This window comes from Lutjanus erythropterus, chromosome 4, assembly GCF_056507025.1.
Source record: "Lutjanus erythropterus isolate fLutEry1 chromosome 4, fLutEry1.hap2, whole genome shotgun sequence".
In the NCBI taxonomy this organism is placed as follows: Eukaryota; Metazoa; Chordata; class Actinopteri; order Lutjaniformes; family Lutjanidae; genus Lutjanus; species Lutjanus erythropterus.
The window spans coordinates 7,686,414-7,713,629 of record NC_139320.1 but is presented as its reverse complement, the minus strand read 5'-3'; the positions used below and the strand labels follow the sequence as shown (position 1 = coordinate 7,713,629).

The 27,216-nt window shown below is 37.7% G+C and overlaps 1 protein-coding gene across 1 annotated transcript; it reads right to left on the bottom strand.

Moving 5' to 3' along the window:
• Positions 1-328: 328 nt before the first annotated feature.
• On the bottom strand, positions 329-20,142 carry pou2af2a (POU class 2 homeobox associating factor 2a). The gene is made up of 5 exons (XM_084716327.1): positions 19,818-20,142; positions 17,267-17,367; positions 4,374-4,413; positions 2,238-2,542; positions 329-1,510 (listed from the first exon to the last, which is right to left on the bottom strand). Exons 1-5 carry the CDS (start codon positions 20,008-20,010, stop codon positions 1,073-1,075), a joined length of 1,077 nt encoding a protein of 358 aa, XP_084572453.1. The 5' UTR covers positions 20,011-20,142; the 3' UTR covers positions 329-1,072.
• Between the last annotated feature and the right edge of the window lie 7,074 nt (positions 20,143-27,216).

The window sequence follows — 27,216 nt, the reverse complement described above, 5'->3', positions numbered from 1 at the left end:
TCTATCTCCAGTTAACTGAGGGTAGTTGTGCAGGGTACCCATGGATGGATTACTGAAAAGGCACCCTAGGCACAGGCCAAAGGGGCCCATGGGGACAAAAAGACACAAAGTTGCAACAGAGACACAAAATTACTACAAAGAGACATAAAACAACCACAAAGAGAATCAAACCTACCCCAAAAGAAACAAAATTACAACAGTGAGAAACAAATGACTACAAAGAGACACAAAATGACCTCAAGATGAAACAAAATAACCACATAGACACAAAGCGACTCCAGAGACACAAAATGACAGCAAAGAGAAACAAAAAAAACAAACAAACAAAAAAACACAAAAAGAAACATAATGGCCACAAAGTGATCACAAAAAAACCCCAAATTACCTCAAGTTGAAACAAAACAACCACATAGAAAAACAAAATGGCAACAAAAAGTCACAAAATGACTAGAAAAAAGTCATTTTTGTGTCTCTGAGATTCTAAGAGTTGTGGTTCAACTGCATCACATCGTTTTGTGTCTGTTTCAGTCAGGGTGTCTGGTTCTTTTTGTATGAGGGACGGGGGGCCTTTTACATGCCTGTGCCCAGGGTCCCATTACCTCGTAATCCATCCATGCAAGTACGCTGTAAATTTAAGATCTTTAACATGCAACTTTTTTTTCATAGCAAGCACAAGTCCTCATATTATAAACCATCAAAGTGACTTTTTTATCAACTTTATCACATTGTTAAATATTTGCTTGGTTTTCAGTTTTAAGGGTGCGATGGTTTTCTGATCAAGTCCACACTGATCTCTCTTTTTCATACAAACAAAAAAAGATACATATTCCAAAAAAAAAAAAGTAGGAATTTTCCACCAATCTGGCACCTTTCTCAACAGAGGCTACCACAATCCTATTCAAACCCGAATCCTCTCTTATAAATGCATGAAACTGTCCTTTCAACAACACCTCACAGCTGTCCGACTAAGTGAGTTTTCACTGTACTGTCAGGTGCTTGTTGAGGTCACTGTTTAATTGTCTGTGAAACCTCCACCTTCTTATAAATTGGGAACCTCAGGTCCATCCTCCATTCAGTACGCCCTCCTGATCTCATAGGGCGACCAGGAGCTCACTCCGTCCTCTTTGGCCCAGCAGGAGTGAGCCTCGCTGTTGGCAGGGAGGCTTGCGTGGCTGTCGACCGCCTCCTCCGTCACCATCTTGGACACCAGGTCGCTGACGGGGCTGCTCATGTAAGGTGGGCAGGGGAAGGAGGTGGAGGGGACCGGGTAAGTGCTGCTGGTGGTTAAGGGGTGGTAGTGGGCGTCCTCCAGGGGGTGCAGCGTGTACGGCTGGCTGCTGGAGACGGGGCCCATGGAGGAGCCGCGGCTGGGCGAGCGGTACTGGGAGGGGCTCCCCGGGGGTTCGGGACTGGGCATGGAGGGCGGGACGCTGACGGAGGCCAGGCTGTCCTGACACAGAACCTCCACCTGGGATACTGACTCTGGAACTGACTGCTCCCATGAGTCTCTCTGAGACAGGAAGACAAGAGAGAAGACAAATCATTCATTCATTCATTTCCTCGACTGTCAGACTGCTCATGTCAGAAGTGCAGGCAGTGTGCCATTTATATTATTCCTCAAATCAACTGTACTGTACGGCACTGTAGAAAAAAAAGTTGAGACAACTCAAAATTTTAATTTCAACTTACTGCAATAGATTTTTTTAGTTTTGAGGCCAACTCAAATTATTGACTTTTTAAATAAATTTAAAAAGCGTTTTGCCATACTATAATCTTTATTTTCTTTATTTAAGAGAATTTACTTTTCTTCTTTAGTTAAATGTGAATCTTTGAGTTTTATAAACTCAAAAAAAATATTTCAGAAATTGGTCACAGTGAGCTGGAAGCTGATTTGTCACTATGTTGGTACCTGAAAACTAAATGGTTTAATTAAAAATAATAAAATTTGCACCATAATTTACTTACACTTCACTTAATTTGCACAATATTTCTTAAATACAATTTTTGAGTTGTCTAATCCTGAAAGATTTGAGTGTATGTAAAGAAGAGATGTAAAATAATTATCTCAACAAAATATTAGTAGTTGATAAAAAATTTTTCAACACTTGATATTTGATTTTTCTCAACTTTTTTGTTTTTACAGTTTATTAACTAGATGATTATCTCTAGAACCTCCATCACCTCTTCACTCATGTCAGTCACAGACTCTCACACAGAGGGAGCCTCTGCTCTCCTACCAGAAATAAATGCGAGGACTCTCCACCGAAGGGAGGCAGCAGGGATGAGAGGGCCGACGAAGGCAGGAAGGATCCTCCGGAGCTGGAGAAGGCGGCGGCGCTGCGGTAATCACCGAAGGTCTCTGGGTAGTAGCTGTCAATGAGGGAGGAGTAGCTGGTCATGGTGGAGGGCTCGCAGCCCAGAGGTTTACCCCCCAGCGAGGATGAATAGACGTCAGGCGAGAACTGCTTGCTGGATGAGCAGAAGTCTGAGTCTGAGATGAAGGGACGCCTCATGCCGTAGTAGCTGGGCAGCATGTGAGACCCTGCATAGAAGAATATGAAGCTTTTAAATTAAGAAAATAATATATGAATATATAGTAGTATAAAGAAATACACATATCAAACATCTCTGAAAATGCTTAATATTATTTGAAAAACTAAAAAGATTAGAACCAAAAGAGCTGATGGAATTTGAGAGATCGAACAGACTGACCTTATTAAAGTTAACGAAATTTTGGGATAAGCAGGATTTAATATCGGAGAGGCAGGCTTGATGAGGTTTGCTAGGCTACTAGGGTCTGTGGGTTTTAATAGTGTAGTGTGTATAACTAAGTGTAATCAGCATAGAAATGACAATACACGTCATGATTTTGATCACTCTGGCCAAGAGGCAGCATGTACAGCATAAAGAAAACAGAAGCGGGCCAAGAACAGAGCCTTGAGGGACACCACAACTCAACTGAGCTGCCAAGGAAAAGGAGTTCCTCTGACAAATGGAAAAACAGGTACACAGTAGAAATACACAAATTTAATGTAATCAACTAATCTTTTTGTCATTAACTTAAAGCAAATATAGAAGCTTTACTTACTTTACTTATGTAATTACGTTACTTAAACTTAAAATTTCTAGTATTTATTTTCAGAAAACCACTGAACTTAAACATGAAATGAAATGAAGACTTGAGTGAATGTACTGTATGGAGTTCAAGCAACTCATTAAAGTAAGTTTCTAAAGAAAAATGATTAGCAGAGTACAGTTTGAAGAAAAGATATATGATGATATATGACACTGCAAACTATGATGAAGGTTACCCACCAAACACATCATTTAAAAGATGTCTTTTGGGCTAAATCTAGTCATTCTCTCATGGTCTTTATTTAGCCAAAAATAGATGCTGAAATTTGTGTCTTGTTTAGTTGATCCTATTTGGTCCAAATGTAGCGTACGTTGAAATTTGGACCCTCTTTAGTCCAACTGATTTGGTTCAAATGTAGCCCAAAAATAAATGTTAAAACAGTTGTTGAAATTTGGACCCTATTTAATCTGTCCGATTTGGCCTAAATGTAGCCCAAAAAGAGACAGCTGTACTTAGTCCATCTGTTATTTCAACAACTTTTCACCTTTCACTTTCCACTAAAACCAGACATAGATGGGATGTTAATGAATAGTTGTCTTTTCAGTGACATTTTCATTGTTCACTTTTAGCCAAAACCAAAAGTTTCTTAAACGACTGGCAGTCAATGTCTTTTCATCCAAACTTTGCTGGATGGGCAGCATTGAATTCAGTCCTTTCCCCCTTACAGTTCAACCTTAATAAATTCAGTTTCAAATGTTGTCTTTGTGCCAATTCTGGGACAAAGTGTCTCCAACAGGCTGCTCCAGCTGCAGCTAGTTCTTCCTATGAAACAAAGAACTGACTTTTGAGAGAAAATGTAACAGGAAATCAAATGTGTTTGTGTCTTCTTCACCAGTGTGAAGATAAGTTTACTTGTTTTGAATCGTTACAAAATTACTTCAACTTGTCTTTTCAAATTCAGTCAACTTAAAGTTTTAAGGCAGTGTATGAACACAGTAAGTAAAGAGCTAAGCCTTTGAGTCCTAACCTTAATTATCAAAGTCACGTATGAGGATACAGTGATCGACTGTCTCAAAAATTATGTCCTCACTTTCACGATGGCAGCTCTTTCTAAACACAGTGTTTAACACTTCAAATTCTGGAAGTTTGCAGACAACTGAGTCGAAATGCTTCGTGGGGGGTAATAATTGTCGTAATGATGAGAGGGCTGAATGAGACGGTGTTGACAGATTTGTCCTGCAGGCTTTAAAGAGGAAGAGGTGAGATCTGTGATGTTGTATTTGATCTGCAGTCTCACCTGGCATTTGGACAAATGAAGGTGGAGTGGTCGATCCTCCCTGTGGAAGAGAAAAACCAAACTGGATTAGCCTACATGTGACGGCGAGGATTTTGGGATAGGGTGTTATTAGAAGAACAGAGTGAGCTGGATTACTGCCTTCACACGTGCCAGCAGATTGTGTATCAGCTGTTGTTTCAGTCAAATTCACTTTAGGCTCGCTCTTTGCTTGGTTTTTTACCTGAGCAAACAGACAGTCACATTAAAGCAACAGAGCTCCTCTTGTTTGTGTATCTAGTCCCTCTCAAAACAACCTGGACAGCAATCCTTTAAGTGCTTCCTTAAATTTGTCTTTTATATCAAGATTTAATTTAGTTTAGTTTGGTTTATTTAGAGAAGGGACAATACAAATGGTAAAATATACCAGAATTATGTGCAAAAGAACCTATATAGATCAGTGTGGTGATTACTAACATTATAGTTCACCCAAACCTGAATGATTGATGGAGGCAATTTATGTTTTTATTCTGTTGAAAACTGGTCAACATTCACTTCCATTGTTTGGAAGATTCTGCAACGCTGTTTTCTTTTTTGTGAAACTCCAGCAGTGTTTTCTGGACTAAAAAAAAAGTCCTTCAATCAGCATGAGGGTGAATAGATATTGGCTGAATTTCAATTTCTGGGGTGAACTATCCCTTTAAATACTCTCTTAGCCAGTCACATGATTGCTCCCATTGTTCTGCAACAGCTTAAAAATGATAACCAAGCAGAAAGTTTAAATGTGGTGGTGGTACACAAGCTCCCTCTAGTGGTGCACAGATGAATGAAAATATGAGATCACTGAAATGTATTTCAATTTCAGTATCAGTGGAGGTATGAAAATGAATGCTTCAACAAGACTGCAGTTATGGATCTAAATATGAACTATTATGAAGAGAAGTGCAGAAGAATATTTTGAGCCATGTTGAAAATGAAGTGGACGATCAAGAGGCATCAGTGAAGTGTCCACAGCATCTGTTACAACCAAACAGCGCAAAAGGGTAAGGTGGTACGAGGAGAGATTCATATTTTCTGAGGTGGTATGTGGTGTAAAAAGTTTGAGAAACACTTCTAGCAGGAAGCTACTATAATAAGATTAAAAAATAAAAATAAAGAAACTGATTTGGTCATGATTACATCGTGCTGATGCTACTTCAGCAATAATTCTAATGTATCTCACCTTGTGTATGGCCACATAATTTATGTTATGTATGTGTTGTTAAAGTAATGTTACATAGCAGTGTTTGCACTGTGATGTGTTTATGGTGATACTGCAGCAGCCTGGTGTTGTTTTCGGGTGATTGAATAAAATTAAACACAGTGAATGGCTCTCTTAGAGGCTGCAGATTTATGAAGATAACTTTGGTGTCATTCTGACTCATATTGCAAATTGTTGCTGAAAATGAACAACCTGCTTTATTCACTTACTGCTGTTCTGACTTTTTCCAGTTGTGTTACAGTGTAATCTGTTCATCAGGGGCCACATGCACCTGTAACACCTACTATTTTTCAATGCTGTTACGGGCCAGCACTGTAGCCACGAGTGCACCCGCCTCGTGCACCCGCCTCGTGCACCCCTAGTCATTCTGTTCTGGAAGCGTTCCAAACTGAGAGATCTGTTTAGTGTGAAGCTGCCAGATGTGAGTTGAATTTCTCAGTTTTAGTTTTTCACACTAACCTACTTTTTAAGCTGTAAATGCATTTTCTATATGCAGTCCGCCTATTTCCTCATGGGCCTTAGTGTGTATGAGAGATTTACATCACAACTGTCTCCCTCAAAATGTAAATGAGTGCATAAGTTGACTGCACAGTTAAACACCGACACCTCATGTTCATACAACACATGTAATTACACTGACTGTAAATATGTAAATTATTACGTGTTTCCTTTATATTTTCATACACCCAAATGCTATACTAAAACTTAAAATAAACTGTTTTGTGTTTGTATATTAAGCATATTTTGCCTTCAGATGTCTTTTGGGCAAAATAAAGATAAGTCTCACCACCATTCACAGTTAAGCAACAGGTTTTTCTTTGTTAATTTAATTTAAATTAATAGCAGCAGACTATTGCTGTAATTGTAATAAACAGAAAATGCAAGAAGAAATATGTGAGTTCTCTTCTTATGTATTTGAAAATTTTGCTGTCTTCTTTTGCTTTTTTTTATGAAGTCAAACATGACAACAAGAGTCTAGACAGAAACATGGAGTACAGAGGCCAAAGCTGAAAATGCGCATAGGAGGCAAAGGAAAACTGACAAATCACCAGCTGTAGCAAAAGAATTACCCGCCCATAAATAACCACAATCCAGTCACACTGTTAAAACAAAAGCAGTTGAGAAAACTCAAAATTTCAAGGCAACATACTGCAATAGATTCTTGAGTTTTGAGCTCAACCCAAATTCATACACTTTGATAAAGTTTTACCAACTACTGATCTTTTGATGAAATCATTTACTTTCCATATTTAGATAAACTTGAATCTTTGAGTTGTATTGCACCCTTAAAAATATATTTAAAAAATTACTGAGTAAACTCTTACATGAATGAGAATAATGGTTACTATTTTAATATTTTAAAACCGGCGAATTTTTAGGCACCCAAATAAAGATAAATAAGGTTAACAACTCACAAATATGATTATTATTTGAAAAAACTCAAATATTCAAGTTTATCTAAAGAAGAAAAGTAAAATTGTTTCGAATAAAGACTATAGCTTGACAAAACTTTTTTTTAAAAAATAATAATTTTAAAACTTAAGGATCAGAACCTAAAAATGTATGAAAAAAACAAGTTGGCTTGAAAATTTGAGTTGTCTCAATATTTTTTTTTTACAGTGTAACAGAATGATAGAAATAGTAATGGAAAAAATAAGCCTGTTATTTCACTACCATGGAGGTCACAATGACAGATAAGAATAAGAATGAGAATAAGAAGTATAATTTGGATAATTGTGTTTGTATAGCACATTTCAAACCTTATAAAAACAACAGCATATAAACATAATGACAGAACATAAAAAATGATGTTCTGGCATCAAAGAGAAACATATTCTGTAGTGATGACACGACAAAAACACCAACATACAACAGTGGTTTGAAAAGCAGTGGATAAGAAAGTGTTGACAGTAAGACGAGAAGAGTTCACTGACGTTCTCTGGCACAGAACTACATGAAGTCTGAAATGTGTGAAAGTGAGATTTCCTCAAAGGATTCTAAAAGAATGTGGTAACCGGTACAACAGCCCCCACACGAGGTCACGATGTGTGTGTGACGGGCTGTGGGATGATCCCCTCCCACTGTCTGTTTACATTTTTCCAGGAGAAATGACGTTAGCCAGTTAAAAAAGAAGCAGTGACAGGTTTGTATTTTTGACGTTATGTTTTGTGGTTATGGCAGTGGCAACTACTGTTCACCCCACCCCCACTCTGTGAAAAATGATATCTCTCCCTCAACATATAACTGCAAAAACAACTATGCAATTTCTATGATATCAATAATATGCTATGAAGGTATTTGTATTGAATATAGACACTTAATAGCTTGTTTTTTTAAGTTTAAAAACAATAAACAATAAACAACCCCCAGCTCTTTGACTCACAATAGTTTGACCCTTTTTGTGTTTTTTAATTAACTGCAAGACAAAAGACAGAATGCTGACAGGACAATACAGACAAAAGACAACAGTAGATAAAGGACAGGGCAAGTGACAATGTTGTATTGGTTTTGTGTGTGTGTGTGTGTGTGTGTGTGTGTGTGTGTGTGTGTGTGTGTGTGTGTGTGTGTCTGAGTGGACAGATGGGGAATAAGTGTATAAGGTGCAAGAGAAAGAGGGGAAAAAGTAAAAAAAAAAGTAATTTTTCCCTCTCCCTCCAGTATAAAATGGAAATACTGATGTAAAGTATTTTACCAAAATACAGCCTGATATATTTGTTATTTTGCAGAAACACAACAGTCTGATAGAAAGGTTAAAACACAAGGAAACATTCGTACGAGCGCAAACCATGTGCAGGCAGAGACAAAACTCCAGAGGGTTTATTGGGTGGCTCCCCCTGGAAGAGTGTCATATTTCATCATAACAACATCCTCATCGTATTTCTGCAGAATATCTACAGTCAACATTCACGATCTTCATCTGTGCAATCCAGAATCTGCAATATACTTCAAAACAGAAAAGTACCAAGAGTCGACAACAGAGAATTTGTTAATAATAGAAAATAGTAATAGAAAAAAATAATAGGTTAAAAAAAAAAAAACACAAGAATTTTGAAAACCTGTAAATTGGACCTATATTTAAAATTCTAAATTTGGTATTGGAGGTTGTTGCAAATGCTGTTTCTGTTTTCATGTTTGTCTCTTTGGAAACTGAAGATCTCTATTAGAACATTTACAGGTGTCATATTGAGAGTTTATATAACCTTACTCGTGGTTTATTTGTTTGTGCTGCATCCTGCTATCATCAGCTGGTTCCTCTACTCATATTTGATCAATAAAACATTTGATATACAATTAATATGATATTTTCTTATTGTCTGTTTCAAATGTAAAAGCAGTTAGAGATTCGTGCAGAGTTACAGGGACAGAGTGCACAGACACACACAGACAGGGCTGACAGGATAGGTTCTCTTGTTTGCATATTGCTAACATGAAAGAGTTGACATTAAGCCCGTGCTGGCTGGGAGGCAAGCAAATTTTGAGGGCAGAATTTGAATGTGATTTGCCAGTGCCAAGACTTCCTCATGTGGCCCAGGTACGGCTCAGTGCATCTCTGAAGGCTGCGTATGAAAATCAGCTCGCTCAAGCTCCGACTGTCAGCCAGTGTGTGCGTGTTTGTGTGTGTGTCTGGTGGAGGAAGGTAATGATGATGGGTTTATTTATCATTATTTTACAGAAAAACTCTTCCTTCCTATGCAAAGCACTCTGCTCGCGTTCCTTCCATGTGTGACACACTGATACTTTAAAAATAGTTTCTTTTGTCTGTTTGGTCCACAGCTCCGTTGCAGTTCTTTTACCTACTTGATATTCACGTTCCAGCATTTAGATTTTCAGAACTTTGTGTTAAAATTTACCCCTATTTTTGTATTATTTGATCATTTATCTAATCATTTGTTGTTGTTGAAGCGTCTCTCTTTTCACCTTTTTTTCCACGCCTTCATACTTAAACCCAGAAACTTCATAATGTTCCACATCTTTAGTACATTCAAAGTTTATCCAACTTTTACGTGAGTCCCATTCATACTAATTAGACATTTTTCCAACTCTTCATACTCTTTCAACAGTTTCTACACATGAATTAAAGCCCACAATTCAGTTTTGCTTTAGCATTTCAACAGACTTTTAAATATTCAACATCTTTCTTCAGTTCATGGTATCACTCAGCTTTTAAAGTCAGCAGTGCAGTTGCATCAGCTTTTCAGCATCTGGCATTCACACCTACCATTTCTACAGATATTGTCTTCTCTTTTTTTTGTCCTTCTTGGCACTTTTAGCATTTGAATTTTCAGTACCTTATGGTAAAAATTAGACCTACTTTTATATTATTTAGTATTTTATTTGATCAGAATTTGTTGAGGCACCACAATTTCCCTATAAGGATCATCAAAATTCACTTCTATCACCAGTTCTTGCTGGTTCCTTCACTTTTTTCAACTTTTTCCTACTCATCAATTGTTTAAGCCAGAAACTCCATTCAAACCTTATAATGTTCCATATCTTTAATGCATAATGAAGTTTAATCAACTTTTATTTAACTCGCATTCATACTAATTAGACCCTTTCCCACTTTTTCAACTCTTCATACTCTTTCAACTGTTTCTTTGTACGGATTAAAGCCAGCAGTTCAGTTTGGCGGCAGCTTTCCAACAAACTATTCAATATCTTTCATACATTCTTGGTATTATTCAACTTTTAAAGCTAGCGATGCTATAGCATCAGCTTTTCAACATCAAGCATTCACTGCAATTTCTTCAGAAATCCCTTATTTTTGTGTTATTTGGTATTTTATCTGATCATGATTTGTTGTTGAACCACAATATCCCTACAAGGATCATTAAAATTCACTAATATTGCTTTATTGTCTCATTCTATTCATACTCTTTTCAACTTTTTTCTACTCACCAACACTTTAATCCAGAAATTCCTTTAAAACCACATAAAGTTTCACATTTTTAATACATTATAAAGCTTATTCGTCTTTTAAATCCAGTTCATACTAATTAGACTCTTTCTTATTTTCCAATTATTTCTACTCCTTCAACTGTTTCTACATATGAATTAAAGCCAGTGATTCAGTTTGGTACCAGCTTTGCAGCAAAATATAATTAACATCCTTCGTACATTCTTGGTATTATTCACCTTTTAAAGCCAGCAATGCAGTTTAACACCAGCTTTTCAACATTCAGCATTCACACCCACAATATCTCCATCAAATATCTCTATTATGTTATCTAGTTTCTTTTATCCTTCCTTGGCCCATTGCTTCATTTCATTTACTTTTAATTTGTATTATTATTCTAGTATTCAAGACATTATATTAAAAACTACCCATATTTTTGGTTTCTATTCTGTTATTTGGTATTTTATCTCATCGTGCTTTGCTCTTTAAATGCTTAAATGTGTGTTCTTGTTAGTTATCAGTCAAACGTTTGACCCAAAGACACATCACACAGTCTCTCCAGCCTTTTAAAATGTCACTGGCTTCACTTCTCGTGTTCCCTGACCATTTATGTAATAGCAGCGTGTTTGGGCACACCACCTCAATACAAACGTTCTCAGAAAGGAGAGGGAGACGAGGTGAAATGATGTAAGATCTTTATATTTTCACTGCGGCTCTTCATGTTCCAACATGAGGAGTCTGACTCTGTGGTCAGAGTTTGCTCGTCCCTCTCAATGGCCTTTTATTCCCTGAGATAAAAGGCGGCATTAGCAAACATAAGGACGTGGATGGCTTTAGCTACTGTGTGTCTCTGTGCATTGATAAGTCTTCATGCGTCATTTATAAACATAGCAAACCTCACATTGAAAAGATGATGAATTGCAGGCCAGATACCTGCATACACAACCCAGTGTGGTGGAAGTACTGCCTGCAAATAACTAATAATAAAACTACTTCATATTAACCCTACAAACACAACATAAGGTTAATACTTAGAAATCACTTATTTACTTCAAGTGTACCACTTATTCAGAGAAAACACAACAATTAAATTGCCTTGAAGTGAGACTATATATGAAGCTTTTGCTGAAATGTTGCCACAGGTGGCCGTTAGAATCAATACTAAGACATGGTGAAACAGGTAAAAATAAAATTTAATTTATTAGATTGGGGTACATTTTTTCATTTTTTCATGACATTTAAACTAATTTATAAACCAATGTCATTCTCAGTTAGCAATAATACATATGAAACATCTGGTTAGCCTTTCAAAATAAAGGTCAAGTGGGGAATTGCACAAAGACTGAAAGCAGAACTTGACAGTTTGGTTTAGCCACCAAAACAACTAGGTTAGGTTTGGGTTAAAATAATAACCAGAACCGAACCGAAGTCTCCTGTGTGAATGACCTGTGTTTTCACCCACTCTTTCACTCTTTTCTACTGCATTTGTCCTCACTGTCACAAAAAAATTTGTGTCCATGTACATATAATATATTATATATACATTATAATTATATAAACATATTGCATTATGTGACTGTTCCACAAACTAATAATAAGCAATGATACATTTAGTTTATAAAGCAGTTTTCATTTATAAAATGCAGCCCAAACTGCTGTGATACTTGGATGAATAGTATCATAAGTAGAAAAGTCATGGTCAGTGATCTGACTCAGCAATGCTACAAATCTGTCAAGTTATATATATAAATTTATATAAGTTTGCTAACTTTAGCCACTATTAACTACTGGTCACACCCATAGACTATAAACATCAACAACATGAGAGCTCCCTGAAAGTAAAGCCAAAGAATGTCCATCGCCCCCTGGTGGCTGGCTGCAGTACAGGTCATAAACACTGCCTCCACAATGTTAGCAAATAGAACATGGTCCAAACTGAAACACCAAAGTACACATCAAATAAGTTTTTCCTGTCCTTTCTGTCATTTTAGATAGTTCTCATCATGCTTATGTTTGTTGTGCTCATTTTTCCAATTAGTCTGCTTTTAATTAGTTTAATTTTATTATTATTATTATAATTAGTTTTTTAATTTGATACAATGAAAAGGTGGTTTCATGCCATGATTGACAGCTGAGCTCTGACTCCGGCTCCAAATGACATCACCAGCGCAAGATAGCTGCTATCCAGGGTATTTTGGCTTCAGTTTTGGACAGTGGAAAGAAGAAGAAATATGTCGCTATCTTTTATTTATGTCAGCGAGCAAATATGACTATAAATCACTATGTGTACTTTAGTGAGAGAAAAATATTTTTTATATTAACTCAATGGTTTCAGTTTCACTTTAATGCTCAATATGTAATTATTTAGTTCGAACATAGGTCCTTTATTTTGAAAATATGTGGGGTCAGACAATTTGAAAGAAGGTTGATCAACTAAAATTTCAACATGATGAGTTCTGTAACACTGTTACACAACACTAAGAGAACTTTTTATTCCTGTTTCTGAGTAACAAAATCAGAAGCTAACTTCTTCTTCAACTGTTGTTATTGTCTCCTCTGTGGACTCACTGACCCCTGACAGAGACACTTGTCTCCTCTTCAACATACCCCTGCCTCCACATGGTGGAAGTCATGGTTTGCTTTTACAACATTAATGGATTTATTTAATCACGTCTATGTGCAGAATTTTGCAAACAACCCCACAGCAGCCTCACACAAACAATGGAAGTTGTAGTTTTGCTCACATAAATAATTTTGCAGATTTTTCTTATTGTCAACAAATCCAAGGAAAAGACCAAAACCAATAATGTGATTTCCTGTGTAACATTACTTTCTGACATATCCTGTCTGTAGCTCTCAGCCACAAGTCCACTTGTTCCTATCAAAGATGTAAATATTTACAAAAAGGATCACAAAAATGTAGCTTCATTTTCCAGAAAGGCTGAGTAATTCAGGCTGTGCAGTCAGTTTTTTTGGGGAAATGTTTCTCAGTAGGAGAAAATAGTGCATTTGTAGGTGACTATTTTCAGCTGTGGATGAAGACACATCTAGGGCGAGGCGTGGGCTAGAGTCACACAAACCATGAAGAACTAACACTGCATTACTGAGCTCCAGCCGGAAAAAATATACCAGAGAATTTCATACGTATATAAAAACTATGCAAACTATGCATGGATTGCAGTATGCAAAATGTGTGGGTCGAAAATTACAGAGAGACAACAATTTCCTACTAGTTTCAACATTTGAAGTTGCACAAAGAACAGTAAGTGCAGGCTAGTATTACCACAGAACAAGCTAATGCTGAGCTAACGTTAACATATGTAACAGCTACGTAACTGTAAATCAGTGAGGCTGGAAACTAAGTGTTACATTATGACTTGATCAGAACACGAAACTTGATTTTGGACTTGACTGCAAAGACATGAAAAATTTTTGTCACTTGCAGGGAAATACTTTGTCCCACCTCTGGTAATTAGGTCAGGATGGTAAGAGGGATTGAGTCCAGATAATCTATAGTGTTCCAGGTAATGCAAACACAAGGTTGTTAAAAGCCCTGAAAGCCAAATTCAGTTCAACTTCTCACTATCAGTGACTGGTTCTTACATAAACATATTCTGCTAAAGCTAAAACAGTAACTATGATGCTATGGGTAACCCTCGAGCGTCAGTTTTGTACATGCAGGGCCAAGGTCAAGGTAGCACTAATAAAATTGCAATGTCTACATAGACTTTCAAAATAAAAGCACAAAAACCACTTCAAGATAATTGTTTTGGTTAAAATAAGTATGTTAGTTCCATAAAGTTACATTATGTAACTTATGCAAGTTACATTAACTTAACTTTACTTTGCTAAGTCAATGTTGTCTACAGGGGAAAGTCCTGTGTTTGACCCATCCATCCGCCCAGCCTCCTCCGTGTGTAAACTTTTTTGCTCTTTATAAAACAGTTTGTACGTCACCTGACTTCAGCAGCACGCTAGAGGGGTCCCTCCAGACATGACACAAGAAGCATGGAGGCTAGGGATGTTAATAATCAATCATTAATCAATATCCGTTGAGAATTTAACCCATTTAGCAAGTTATTAACCAATAATGTTTACTGTTTCTCTGGAGCTCACAGGTTTTGTGACTGTTTGATTTGGTCTGCTGTTAGTCTGTAAATGTATGAATTATTTGGTGGAGCCATTTCTTTAGATAAGAATAAGAGCAGCCGTTTCGGGTATGAGCCTTTTATTTTATTGCCTTATTTTATTTTGTGCTTTGTGAATTAATGTTTCACACAACTAATGTGCCACTAGAATTAAAGACATGTATTTTGTAGTTTATTAGTCATTAACAATTAATTGATTGTTGATTGTTAACGTGTTAAATTATCAGTTAAGGAAAATGCTCAAAATTCGCATCCCTAATAGGTGCACTGACCAAGCTGCGGCACACAGAAATAACATCATGCGTCAGATAGAATATTTTACACAGAATATTTGTTAGTTGGAACAGTTGATTGTTTAGATGAACGATAATTAGAAGAATACAGAATATCATCACAGTTTGGAAAACTGCTGAAAGGCAAAAGTGCACTTGAACTCTACACAGGAGATAGAATTGGCTGTAACCCGTCATGTTCATTTTAAATATCAGCATACGGTCATCTGGCTGGCTGGCTTGTTCGCTCAAAGCTGCCAGTCATCCACCTGCACCCTGAAACTGTTTGTCTGGCTTTGCCAACTGAAGCTAGACTCGACCGCCTGCGTATTTCATCTCTCAGAGCAGCTCTGCCTCCACAAAACGTGTGTCTAAGTAAAAGTTCACCAGCACGGCCAAGAGTTAGTGTTGTCTTACTGTCCTCCCACTCGCAACTTCCTCTGTATGACAGAAAACATGGCGTGTGGTTGGGATCTCTTTGCTACATGCACTAGAGTAAATGTGCTAAAACTCTGAATAAAAGTCCATGCTAATAATGAGTTAGAGAAGGGTGATTTTGGGGCCTGACTGTCTTTGTCGCATCTGATCTGATTACAAGCAACAAATACTTTTCACGTTCCTTTATTTCCACTGTACTTTTACTCTTTACTCTAATATATTTTTGAGCCAATTACCTAGATTTTACTTTGCTACATTTGGCATTTATATTTCTTTACATCTAGTCTGCTGTAAATGCGGGGATTGAGTAAGCTGCTGCTGTCTGAGGAAAAATAAGCACCACCAGCAGCGTCCTGCTGCAGTGACGCCTGAAAATACTGAGATTTTTACTTTAAAAAACTCCTCTTCTAACTTCCACAAGCACATTGAAGTAAGTTGTGCATCCTGTAAGTAAATATGTAGTTGGTTAGCTAGCTAATGTTAGCTAAGTTAATTTTGTTTGTGTAACATCATGTAACAAGCTGTTAGCATAACACAGTGGTTCAGACTCAGAGTGTGACACAGAGTGAGGCAAAGTAAGATGACTTATGTAGGGGAAAGTGGCAAACAAGAGTTTGCTGATGCTATCTGATGCTATGCTGAACATTTATCTGACTACTTTTTTGTCAGTTGCTCCCCCAGTTATTGTTAATGATTGCAGACAACTGTGGGGTGGGTTGCTACAAGATGTAACAGGGAGAAAAACAACGTTAAAGACGCTTCAAGACTAAAAACACACATGAAAAAAAGCGACACGACAGATGTAACATGGTGAAAAACTAACAACTGCACAGAAACAGCCTGAAGAAATGTCCTTCAGAGTAAGACTTTTTACTTTCATACTTTGAGTACATTTCAGAGCCTGAACTTTTTCATTTTTCCTTGAGTAGAGAAGTTGAACTTCCTGTTGCGTGGTAACAGACACAAAAGTTTACAACCGATGTTGGAATAGAATATTTAGGATTTCCTAACCCGAGATAAGATAGGATTCCTGAAGTTTTGCTTCTGTAACACCAGATTGAGAAAATCCTCTCTTAGACTCTTCCTATCTTAACGTAAGACTTGAGACAAGACAAGGATTTTGTCTCTCTTGAAAACCCCCTGATTATGCGAGTCATTAGTGGCCTGCATATCTATAGAGTGGACATGCCGATGCTAAACAGAAGACAAACAGTGTCCTGTAAAAGCCTTTTGACAGGTGGTTTGTGCCAAATGAAAAGCCGGTCTTGCTTGTGCATGCAGACATCCAAAGCAGAGCCTGATTTCTCTGACTGTGTGAGCGTGTTGGCGTGTGTTCCTGAGACAACAATAGGAGGCTTGTCTGCGACCTGCACACGGCAGAGGACAATGTCAGCTGGCAGGTGTGCGCGGATCAAGCTTTGCATAGGCAGCCTCCTTCACTGCCCCTTTCTCTGCCTCGCCGTGTTACCTGTCCACCTCAGATTTCCCACCCCGCCCCCGCCTCCACCTCCACCTCCACCTCGGGGGGAGTTTTCGGGAGATGGCGGCCGATGCCATTGCGAGCATTGTGTCAGCGCTCCTTTGTGAGGTCGGGATGGGACTCGGCGCTTTGTGTCTCGCCGTGCTCAGCTATTTACAGATTGGCTTTGCGAGCGCTCGAGGGGAGCAGAGACAGACGGGGGGGGGGGGGTACAGGTGGTCAATGGATCAACCATGGATCGTTGGTCCACAAAACAAGGCAAAATGTAAACAAGGAGAGGAGATTTTTAAAAGGCGACCTCTTAATTGTGCCACCAACAGAATGTCAACTGTGGCTGCACTGTTTGGTTTGGGAGAAAAATGAAGTGGGGAGAGACAGGACAGGACAAAAGCAAGAGCGGTTTAGAGGAGACTGTGCTTACACTGTATCTGGGCCCGTTTGTCTGTCGGGATCTCTTCTCCGCCAGCAGGTCTTTGACTGTGTGCTTCACCCGGACGCCTTGGTACACTCTTTTAGAATATTCTGGACAGAGCAGAGGAACACTTTGAGAATCCATGTTCGATACAAAACCCAGGAACAGTTTGTCTTCATACAAATTTTCATCCATCCCCACAAATGAGTGTTCATTTGAATGCACAGTTTTATTCATATATGCGAACGACTCTTTGGGATCGGTGTGTAAATGTCATGGAAATTGCCTTTGGTTTGGTCGATGCAAATGGACTGCTAAAAAGAGGCAATTTCCTAGAAACACCCACAAGAAAGGAAGACTCATTACTGCCAGTGTGGTGAAAAAAAAGATCCTGAGTCATTATAATGAGAACATTCTTCACTATCTCAAAATTATGACTTAAACCACAAGATAATGACTCTTATCACAAAATAACAACCTAAATGATCAGATAATGACTTACTATCTTAAAATGATTTGAATAAGAAAGTAACGACTCATATGACAAAATATTAATAATTATAATTTAGTATTTTAACTATGACTTTCTATATCAAAATAATAACTTGAATCAAAAATTAATGACCTATTTAAATCACAAAATAAAAACTTAAATAACATGAAATTGACTTAGTATCTAAAAATTCTGACTTATTATCCCAAAATAATGATTTAAGCCAGAAAATAATAACTTCAGTTACAAGACAATCACTTAGTATCTAATGACATAGTATCACAAAATACTGACTTTTATCACAGAATAATGAATTATTATTGCAAAATAATGACTTAAATCACAAAATAATTACTTAGTATTTTAAAATAATAAATTTTTATCTCAAAATAATAACTAAAACTAAAAGTTAGTAACTTCTTTTGTCAAAATAATGACTAAATCACAAAATAATAACTGAAATTACAAGACAATGACTTTTTATCTAAAAATAATGACTTCTCAAAATCTCAAAATGATGATCTATATCACAAAAGAGAGTGATGTTTCAAAATATCATTATTTCAATAAAGTTTCTTTAAAATTATCAAATAATATTAATAATAATAAAAGGATTTGTGACTTATAGGATTTTTTTCATCACAGTGGTGGAGATTGGGTTTCTGGAAGAATATTAAATATGAAATATTCCATCAGAATCATAAAATTAAATCCAGATGTGGAATTCCAGCTGCATGCATCAACATAAGCAGCCCATGTTTCGTTCTTAAATTGGTCTTTATAAATCTCAAATGTGTGCTGGTGTGATTTGGGAACATTCCTGGGAAGCAGAAGCATAAACCCAATGAAAATGCAAACTTTATTATGCAAACGGAAACTGCATGCAAAAAACTTTATGTAAAAGATCCGAGCTTTTTGAATGGATATTTAAGATAAGCCCCAACTTTTCTCAGCCAACGAGATTCTTGAACACGTGAAAATATCCTGGGGATTATTATTATTTTTTTTAACGGTGCTTTCCCGCAAACTGAACAGCATCCTGTTAGGTATTATGTTATTATCCTGATTTAAATATATGTTCAGTGGTGGAAGAAATATTCAGATATTCAGACCACACTGTGAAAAGTATGAAAAGTTCCTCTCAGACTTCCTGCTAGTATATTTTGGATTAATATCCCTTTTTAGTGCCATAGATATTAAAAGCATGGGCTCATTTTAACTACTGTTTTGTATTTTAAACTTCTGCAATGCATCATGGTCTATAAGCTCATCCTATCCTGTGAGAACAATGTATCTCTAAAAAGTCATCTTATCATGATCATCAGAAAAACAGCCTGTTTTCAGCTTTGTGATGACACGTTTTCCAGCTGATCCAGGAGCTCATTTGGCTAAAGAAGTGAGATAATTTTCACAAGCCATAAAGAAACACATCACCCTTAAAATTATCCGCAAAAAAAAATCACATTAAAATTTGGACATAGGCGTTTTTCACAGGACAGGAAAATTATGAAAAACTGTAATCTGAAAAGTAACTTAGGCTGTCATGCGGATGTAGTGGAGTAAAAAGTGCAAAATTTAGCTGAGATGTACTGGAGCAGAAGTAAAAAGTTGCATAAAATGGAAAAAACTCAAGTAAAGTACAAGCACCTTCAACTTGAAGTACAGTATTAAAGTTACTACCTCTGCTTGATATTAGAAGCTTCTATCAAAGATCAAACACTGATATTACTTAGAAGGAATCTTACTTACATACATTTCTAATATTCCTCTTTCTTATTGCTACTAAATCAGCGTATTTCTTACAAGAAGTCAATCAGGAAACTAATAATTTAACATGATCAGGTCAAAATATTTTTAAAAAGCCAGAATTCAAATTACAATGCTACACGGAAAAGAATCCAGCTAAAGGTTTTTTCCATGCAGTCTCCAAAAAAGTACCACCTCATGAATTAAAAATCAGATTTTTAGCTTATCTTTTGCAGCAAACCTTCCATTACAACATGTATGACAGCGTTAATGACAGCAGGAGCAGCTGCCAGCAAGTAAATATGAATGACTGTGTCTTACCTGTGTCCATGATGCTGTTGAGCTGTCTGCCACACACACACACACACAGAGACACACACACGCACAGAGAGGCCTCTCTGTTCTCCCTCTGCTGTATTTGCCTACAGTAGCTAAATCCCAGTGTGCAGCACCATACTGAGTGTCGTGCCACGCTGGGAGCTTTAACTACGCTGTCAGGAGGGCAGGGACACATGGAACATGCCACCTCACACTGCAGTCATGAGGAGGCAGCTTTTCAAAATGACCTTTATCTATTTGTTTAAAATGCAAATGTTTGGTAGGGACGTTTTTTAGACTATTTGCATCTGCAGTCAAGATTAGGGGCTGGAAGCATCGGGAGCATGGCAGGAGAGACCGGGAAGGCAGCAAGAGCCCCCTCTCTTCATCCAACATTTGAAAGGATATATTGTTTCCACACTTTGATTTGTAGCTGCAGGAGTTTTTTTCTGAATGTTGGTTTGTGGGCTGGAGTGTGTTTTTGTTTCAGTTTCAGCTTCTCTGGGATAAATAAAAACCTCCCCAAGCAGTGAAGAAGTAACAACCCGGAATGTTGCAAAGCATCCTCTTGTGTTTGCAGGTCGAGTGTTTGCAGCGGCAGAGTCAGCGGCAGACCTTGAAGCCCAAAACTACCCTTTTTAAATATATATGTTTATGAGACATTTTTGCATAAAAGGACATTATTCTGCAATTTTCTACTCAAATTGAAGTGCTGAAATTTGTATAAAAGACTTTGAGCAAACTGCAAACAAATGAGTCACCTCCACGTCGTGTTTAAAGGGGAGGAGAACAGCTGGAGGCATGCTTTGCTAAACAATTTGTGTCAGGTGTAAAAACAAAGCTTCCATCCAGCTTCTTAATTGTTTCCTGGCAGACCTTTTCCTTCTGACTGTGACACCTGTAGACAAGACAGTGTCTATGGGAATTTACATGTGTTTCTCATACTGTGATGATGACATAAAGATAAAGATTGAACCTGGTTACATTCTGACACACATGATGCTGTAATGACGGTGACACCAGTCTGATAAACTAGCTAAACATTAAAGTGACACTGTTTATGTTATACTTGGATTTGCATGCAGTTTGGTGTTGTACTTTGAGAGATCCTGACACTATTACACAAATGTTACTGCAGACTTAACATACTAGCATGGGTGGATTATTGAATGGACTCCAGGGGTCTGATGGCAGAGACCACTGTAAGTGTACAGCCACAAAGAGACACAAAGTGACAAAGAGACAAAGTACAACAACAGTGAGAAACAAAAAATGTATACAGAGACACAGAAAGACTACAAAGAACTGCAAAATGACCAGAAAGAGACTAAAAGGTACTACAAAGAGATACAAAACTACAACAAAGCAACACAAAATGACTATAAAGAGAAACAAAACTACTACAAAGAAACATAAAACTACTAGGAAGAGAGGCAAAATAACTACAAAGAGACACAAAATAACCATAAAGACAAGAGACACATGACTACTACAGAGAGACAAAACTACTATAAAGAGAGACAAAATGACTATTAATGGACACAAAATGACACTAAGACAAACAAAATGACCGTAAAGGAAAACAAAACAACCACATAGAGAAACAAGCAACTTCAAAGTGACATAAAACCACTACAAAGAGACACAAAACAACAACAAAGAGACAGAAAATGACGCCAAAAAAACTTGAGAAACAAAAACAGAAATACAAAACCCTACAAAGAACTGCAAAATGATCACAAACAGAAACAAAAACAACCATAGAGAGACACAAGTGATTTCAAAGAGACACAAATAACTACAAAGAGACACAAATGACTACAAAGAGGCACAACCATAAAGAGACACAAATGGCTTTAAAGAGAAACAAAACTTCCACAAGGAGACACAAAACCAGTAGAAAGAGATGCAAAATGACCACAAAGACAAACAAAACAACCATAAAGAGAAACAAAAACAACCACGAAGAGAAACAAGCAACGTCAAAGGGACATGAAACTATTACCAGGTAACACAAAACTACCATTAAGAGAAACAAAATGACAAAGAAACGCAAACGCAACCACAAAGAGACTACAAGCAAGTCGTTTTTGTGTCTGAGAGTTCTGGTTCAGCTGCAAAATGTGGTTCAGCCACATCACATCGTTTTCTGTCTCTTTCGCTGTGGCTTCTCTGTAGGAGGGGTGGGGGGCCTTTTACACATCTGGACCACATGTCCTCATAATCCATCCATACATCCTCCCTATTAAAACCTGCAAATGTTACATACATGGTCTGAATCACAATGATGCTCACTTTACTCACCCAGTGCAGAGTGAGTAAACAAAACAAGTGTTTCAACAAGTTAATTAGTAACATATTATTCCCATAAACTAGGCGCGCACAACAGCAGAACTAAGACCAGGACACACAGTGGACAGCAGATTATTACTCACTACGATAGATGTAGCATGTTGGCATGTGGTGAGAGTGCAGCACACACCAGAAACAGCTCGCTGATGAACAATACTGGACAAACACTACCACAGCCAGCTTATACAAGTCTTTTGTATTCGGCTAAGTGACTGTAACTCAAAAGGTAAAAGTACTTTTAAAAGTCTTTTGTTCTGCTGATAAAAGAAAAGAAGGTGGGAATATGATCCGGGTTTCAGAACTTTAGCTCCCATGAGCGACATGCTGCTGTTTACACGATTACAAGCATGAGTTTAGCGCCTCCACATGGTCAGTGGAGGTTTTGCTTCACAGGAAGAACTACAGGAATTCATTTTCTTTTGTCTCGCACCTGACTGATTTGGAATAAACCATCACAATAGAGAAATATGGCTTCAATACAAAAGAAAAGCATGCAGAGTTAATAACTTTTATGCCTCTGGAAACTCAAATCCACAAAAGCCTTTTGCAGTGTAATTTAGGTCACTGTTTCCCACTGTTTTTTTTCCTGGGGACCCACTTCACAAACTGTCACAACCCAAGTTACAGTAAGTCTTATCAATAACTTTCTTGACCACTTTATTAGAATTTCTGCATCATCATCTTGACACTTTATTGAAAATATATACAAGTTAAAACTTTATGAATGAGAAATAAATTAATTTAGGCTGAGTTAACAGTCCATCTATTTGTTTTTTATTTCCTCTAATCAGGAAATCATGGGACATTTTAGCCTAAATGAGACAAAAAAGAAGTGCATTTACTGCACTGGGCTGCAGATATAAATTTAAATTTGCATAACTCCTTCCATAGTCTTCTATTTATTTGAGGACCCAAATAATATCCCCTGTGACCCACCTGTGGGTTCTGATCCAGTCTTTGGGAATGACTGATTTAGGTTGCATTGTAGTAAACATAAGTTTTTGTTCACTTTCCTATAGTGGGTTTGAATATAAATATCCAGGAACATATGAGAAACCTTCCCAAACATACGCTGCCTGCCACAGTCCTATAGAAATGATGGTTATTTTACAGTTCACAGTGTAACAGGCTGTACTTTAACTTAGACAAAAACAATATGTTCTTTATGAGGTATTTTGGGACACATTACAACAGGCCTGTGAAGTTAAATCACATATCTGCTACTTCTGGACTGATGCCTATAATTCTTTGATCAAATCATATTATCTGCCTACAGTAATGAGTCTGCAGTCACCCCATGGACAAAATATTCCTCTGAATCACCTATTGTGATTTCACTGTTGTTTACAGTACAGTTCTGTTGTAATGTGTCCCAAATTACTCTCTAGTAAAGAGTCTAACAGTGGGAAGCAATACACTTGTCTGATAAAGAACATATCTAGTTTTTGCCTAATTTAATAGAAATTATGGCTTGTTATGTCTTATTAGCGTAATGTGCCACCATATATTTTTTTATGGAATTGTGTCAGACAGAAGAAGAGTGTTTCATCTCACATGACAACTGAAATAATCTTCAGTTCTGTTGTAATGTGTCCCTAATTACCCTCAATAAAGTTCTAATAAAGAGTCAGCTTATACTGTCTGAAAAAGAACATATTGTCACTAGTTTTCTTCTAATTTTATACAAACTACAGCTTGTTTTGTCTTATTCATGTATTGTAAAATAGAGTGTGACCAAAATTATTATAAGAAAAGGGGAATCCATGCACATGACACTCAGCTGGCAAACATAAAATGGCTTTACTAATTTGAGTGTAGGCTTGTGCTGCTATATTATGTTCTAAAAAAAAAAATTAAAAGTATTTAGCTATAAAATGAATTAATGATATTTTACTTTAGATATAAAATTTCAGATCAGTGTGGCACACAGATACTTATTTTCATCATTGTGTGCAGTAAATTATTCAGACCTTCATTTACATGCAACAAGGGGAAAATGACGGGAATTTCATTGGAACAGCCAGCAGGGTGTTGGCTCTGTCCTTCCATCAACACCGTGTTTCCTACTCAACACAGCAGCTTTGACTCACACAGCCTGCTGTTTGCCGTGAGCGGAGCTCAGAGGGCTGACTTCCTTCTTCAATAGCAGCATTGTGGCTGCCTGTACTTTTTGCAGCCCGGTGATGTTATGTGTGCTGAGCTGTGTGGAGTTTTTTATCAGTTAATGACTCAGAGATAAGAGGGATGCACAGCTCTCCCCTGCAACGGACACCTGGGACAGAAGAGGAAGGAAATGATCCAACTGCACTGTCTCTTTCTACCAGTGAAATCATGCGGCCGCAGAGAATAATATATCTCCACATGGGATCATACATTGTGTGTGTACATTTTTACATACTGCGCTCAATATAACACAGAGGTATCTCACTTTTCTACTTGATCTTGTAAACAAGGCCCGGCACTCTGCAGTCTTTTTCCTGGGAAATTCCTCTGGTGCGCATTAAGTGATTTACTACCTGTTTACAGTTTTCATTGGTGCACAGGGCAGCACAAAGGCTGACTGTTTTGTCTGCAGTTTAAACATAGGACATGTCAAAATAATGTGGTACAAAGAGCAAAGAAAATATGTTTTCATTTCTGTATAATCACTTGAAAATAAAAATGGTTGTGTTTTCCTCACCTTTTATCAGCAGTCGTTTTATTTTATGGTTCCCCAAAACCTGCAAACCAAACACTTTTGAGTTTTTTGTGAGGTTTACGGCCACTGAAGGTTTTCCCACACACTTGACAAAAAAGGCTACACTGTAAAAATAACTATTTGTTTTAAATTTAAAAAGTTAGCATCCAGACTGCCTTAAGATTTTAAAGGGATAGTTCGCCCAAAAATGAAAATTCAGTCACTATCTATTCACCCTCATGCTGACTGAAGGTCAGGTTTAGTTTGTTAGTCCACAAAACACTGCTGGAGTTTCACAGGAAGCGTTGTAGAATCTCCAGAACAAAATAAATGAATGGTGACGAGTTTTCAACCAAATCAACCAAAAAATAAAACATAAAATGCCTCCATACTGCTTGTCTGGTGTAATCCAAGTCATCTAAAGCCCCAAAATGCCGTTCACTGTTCTCACACACTGTCGCACCACACACACACAGTTCAGACAGTGTGTGTGCACACAGGCACATGGCTCCAACCTAAAGATCTACAGTGAAGATTTAGGCTAAAAATATGGTGTAAATGACATCTTTCAAGTCAATATGTAGACAGAGATACAGTTCATACAACATGTGGTGTACGACAAGGATCCATTTTGGGACCCTTATGTTTATATATTTCTATAAATGACTGTTCATTAGTTTGAAAAGGATTGGGCGAGAGGGAAAAGTCTCTTACACTCATTTTTTAGGCATCTGCATTGATGAGAAATAAATTAGGAAAAGAAATTACTTTTTATTCAAAATGAAATTGTGAAGTCACTGGAGACCATCAGCAAACTACAATGTTTTATAAATGCCTCTTGCCTATAAACTTTATTTATCAAGTTTATGGAAATACTGTCTGGGCAAATACATACCGCTCCAATACAAACCACTCTGTTGTGGCCATATTTTTTTCACTATATGACAAATATTCATGAGATATATGCGTTTATAAACATTTGGTTTTGCATTTGTCTTCACCATCCTCATTTCACAACTTCTGCAGATTTAATTCTCAAGTTCATTCATATAATACTAAACCAGTTGATCATCATCACCATAAAGTGAAACGCGGCCAGCTCTTTCTCAGATATCGTGGTGTCAAGAGCTCCTCAACTTTAGAGATTTTTAAAAGAAAATCATTGTCACATTAGGAAATTTTATGTAAGCTCAGACAATAAGTAGAAACACAGTTTCTGGAGTTCAGGCTTGAAAGACCAACCAATCTGAACCCGGAAGCAGAGCCGTGAGCGTTGACCCCACAGTCCCAAACAGTTCTGTTCAGCTTCAGGCGATGTTACCAGGAAGGAACCAGATGAGGCAGACAAACAGGAGGTAAGTCAGGGCCAGGCGAGGGACCGATGAGTCAACAGGTAGGTAAACAATGGACGCTCACACAGGAAGAGGTGTGACATCTCACAGATAGACTCTGAGCCACAGCCAACCACAGGAAAGCAGGAGGACACTCACACTGTGGCATCGTCGAGTATAAACGCTCCACAGCCACATGCAACCAAGAACCAGAGATGCTGAGGCAAAATGCGTGGTCGGGGACAGAGGGCTGGTGCATTTACTGAGAGATGGACAAAACAGGCAGGTCAGAGTCAGCAACAAGAGATCAGTCCAGAGATGAATGCTGGAAAGCCTTTCACAGGGACAAAGAAGAATCTGCCGATGAGCTAATGAACTGCAGAGGCTTATATACTGAGCTGATTGGCTGACGTGCTGCAGATGAGACCAGGTGAGTGGAGGGGGATGATCAGGTGGGCGGGGCTCACAGGTGGAGGGAGGCAGAAGTGTGTGAGTGGAAAACTACTGAGGAGCAGAGGAGCTGAATGCAGACTGACGGTTGTTCATGTATTTCCTTGTTTTTCCTGGTTCATTGTTTACTGATTGGTTAGTTGTTGTGCTCATTGTGTTTCTTGTTGTCTCTTTTCCTGGAATTATGCTAGATTAGTTTATATTAGTATTGTTATACTAATACTTCCTGATATCTCCTGACACATTTCTTCATATTTTTTTGTGTTTTTTGTGTTTTATTTGTGTGCTAAAAAATGAATAAATAAAATAAATGCTTGTGGACAGAGTCTTTAATGTGAGAGCGTCACTACCGTACAAGATGCACACACAGAAACTTTATAGGTGTGCGGTTGAAATCAAAATGAAAGGTGGATTCAAAGATGGGTGTTGTCAAAGCATGGAGGGCTGGAAGTACGGGAAGGGGCAATTGTGCCCCTCACTTTATGCTTACAGTACTGTATCCCAGTTTTAGTCATGTTAGAGTAGGTACAAATTCATCTGTGAGTGTGTCTGTGACCCTGTAGACAGCTACTGTGGGAACTACTACAGAGGT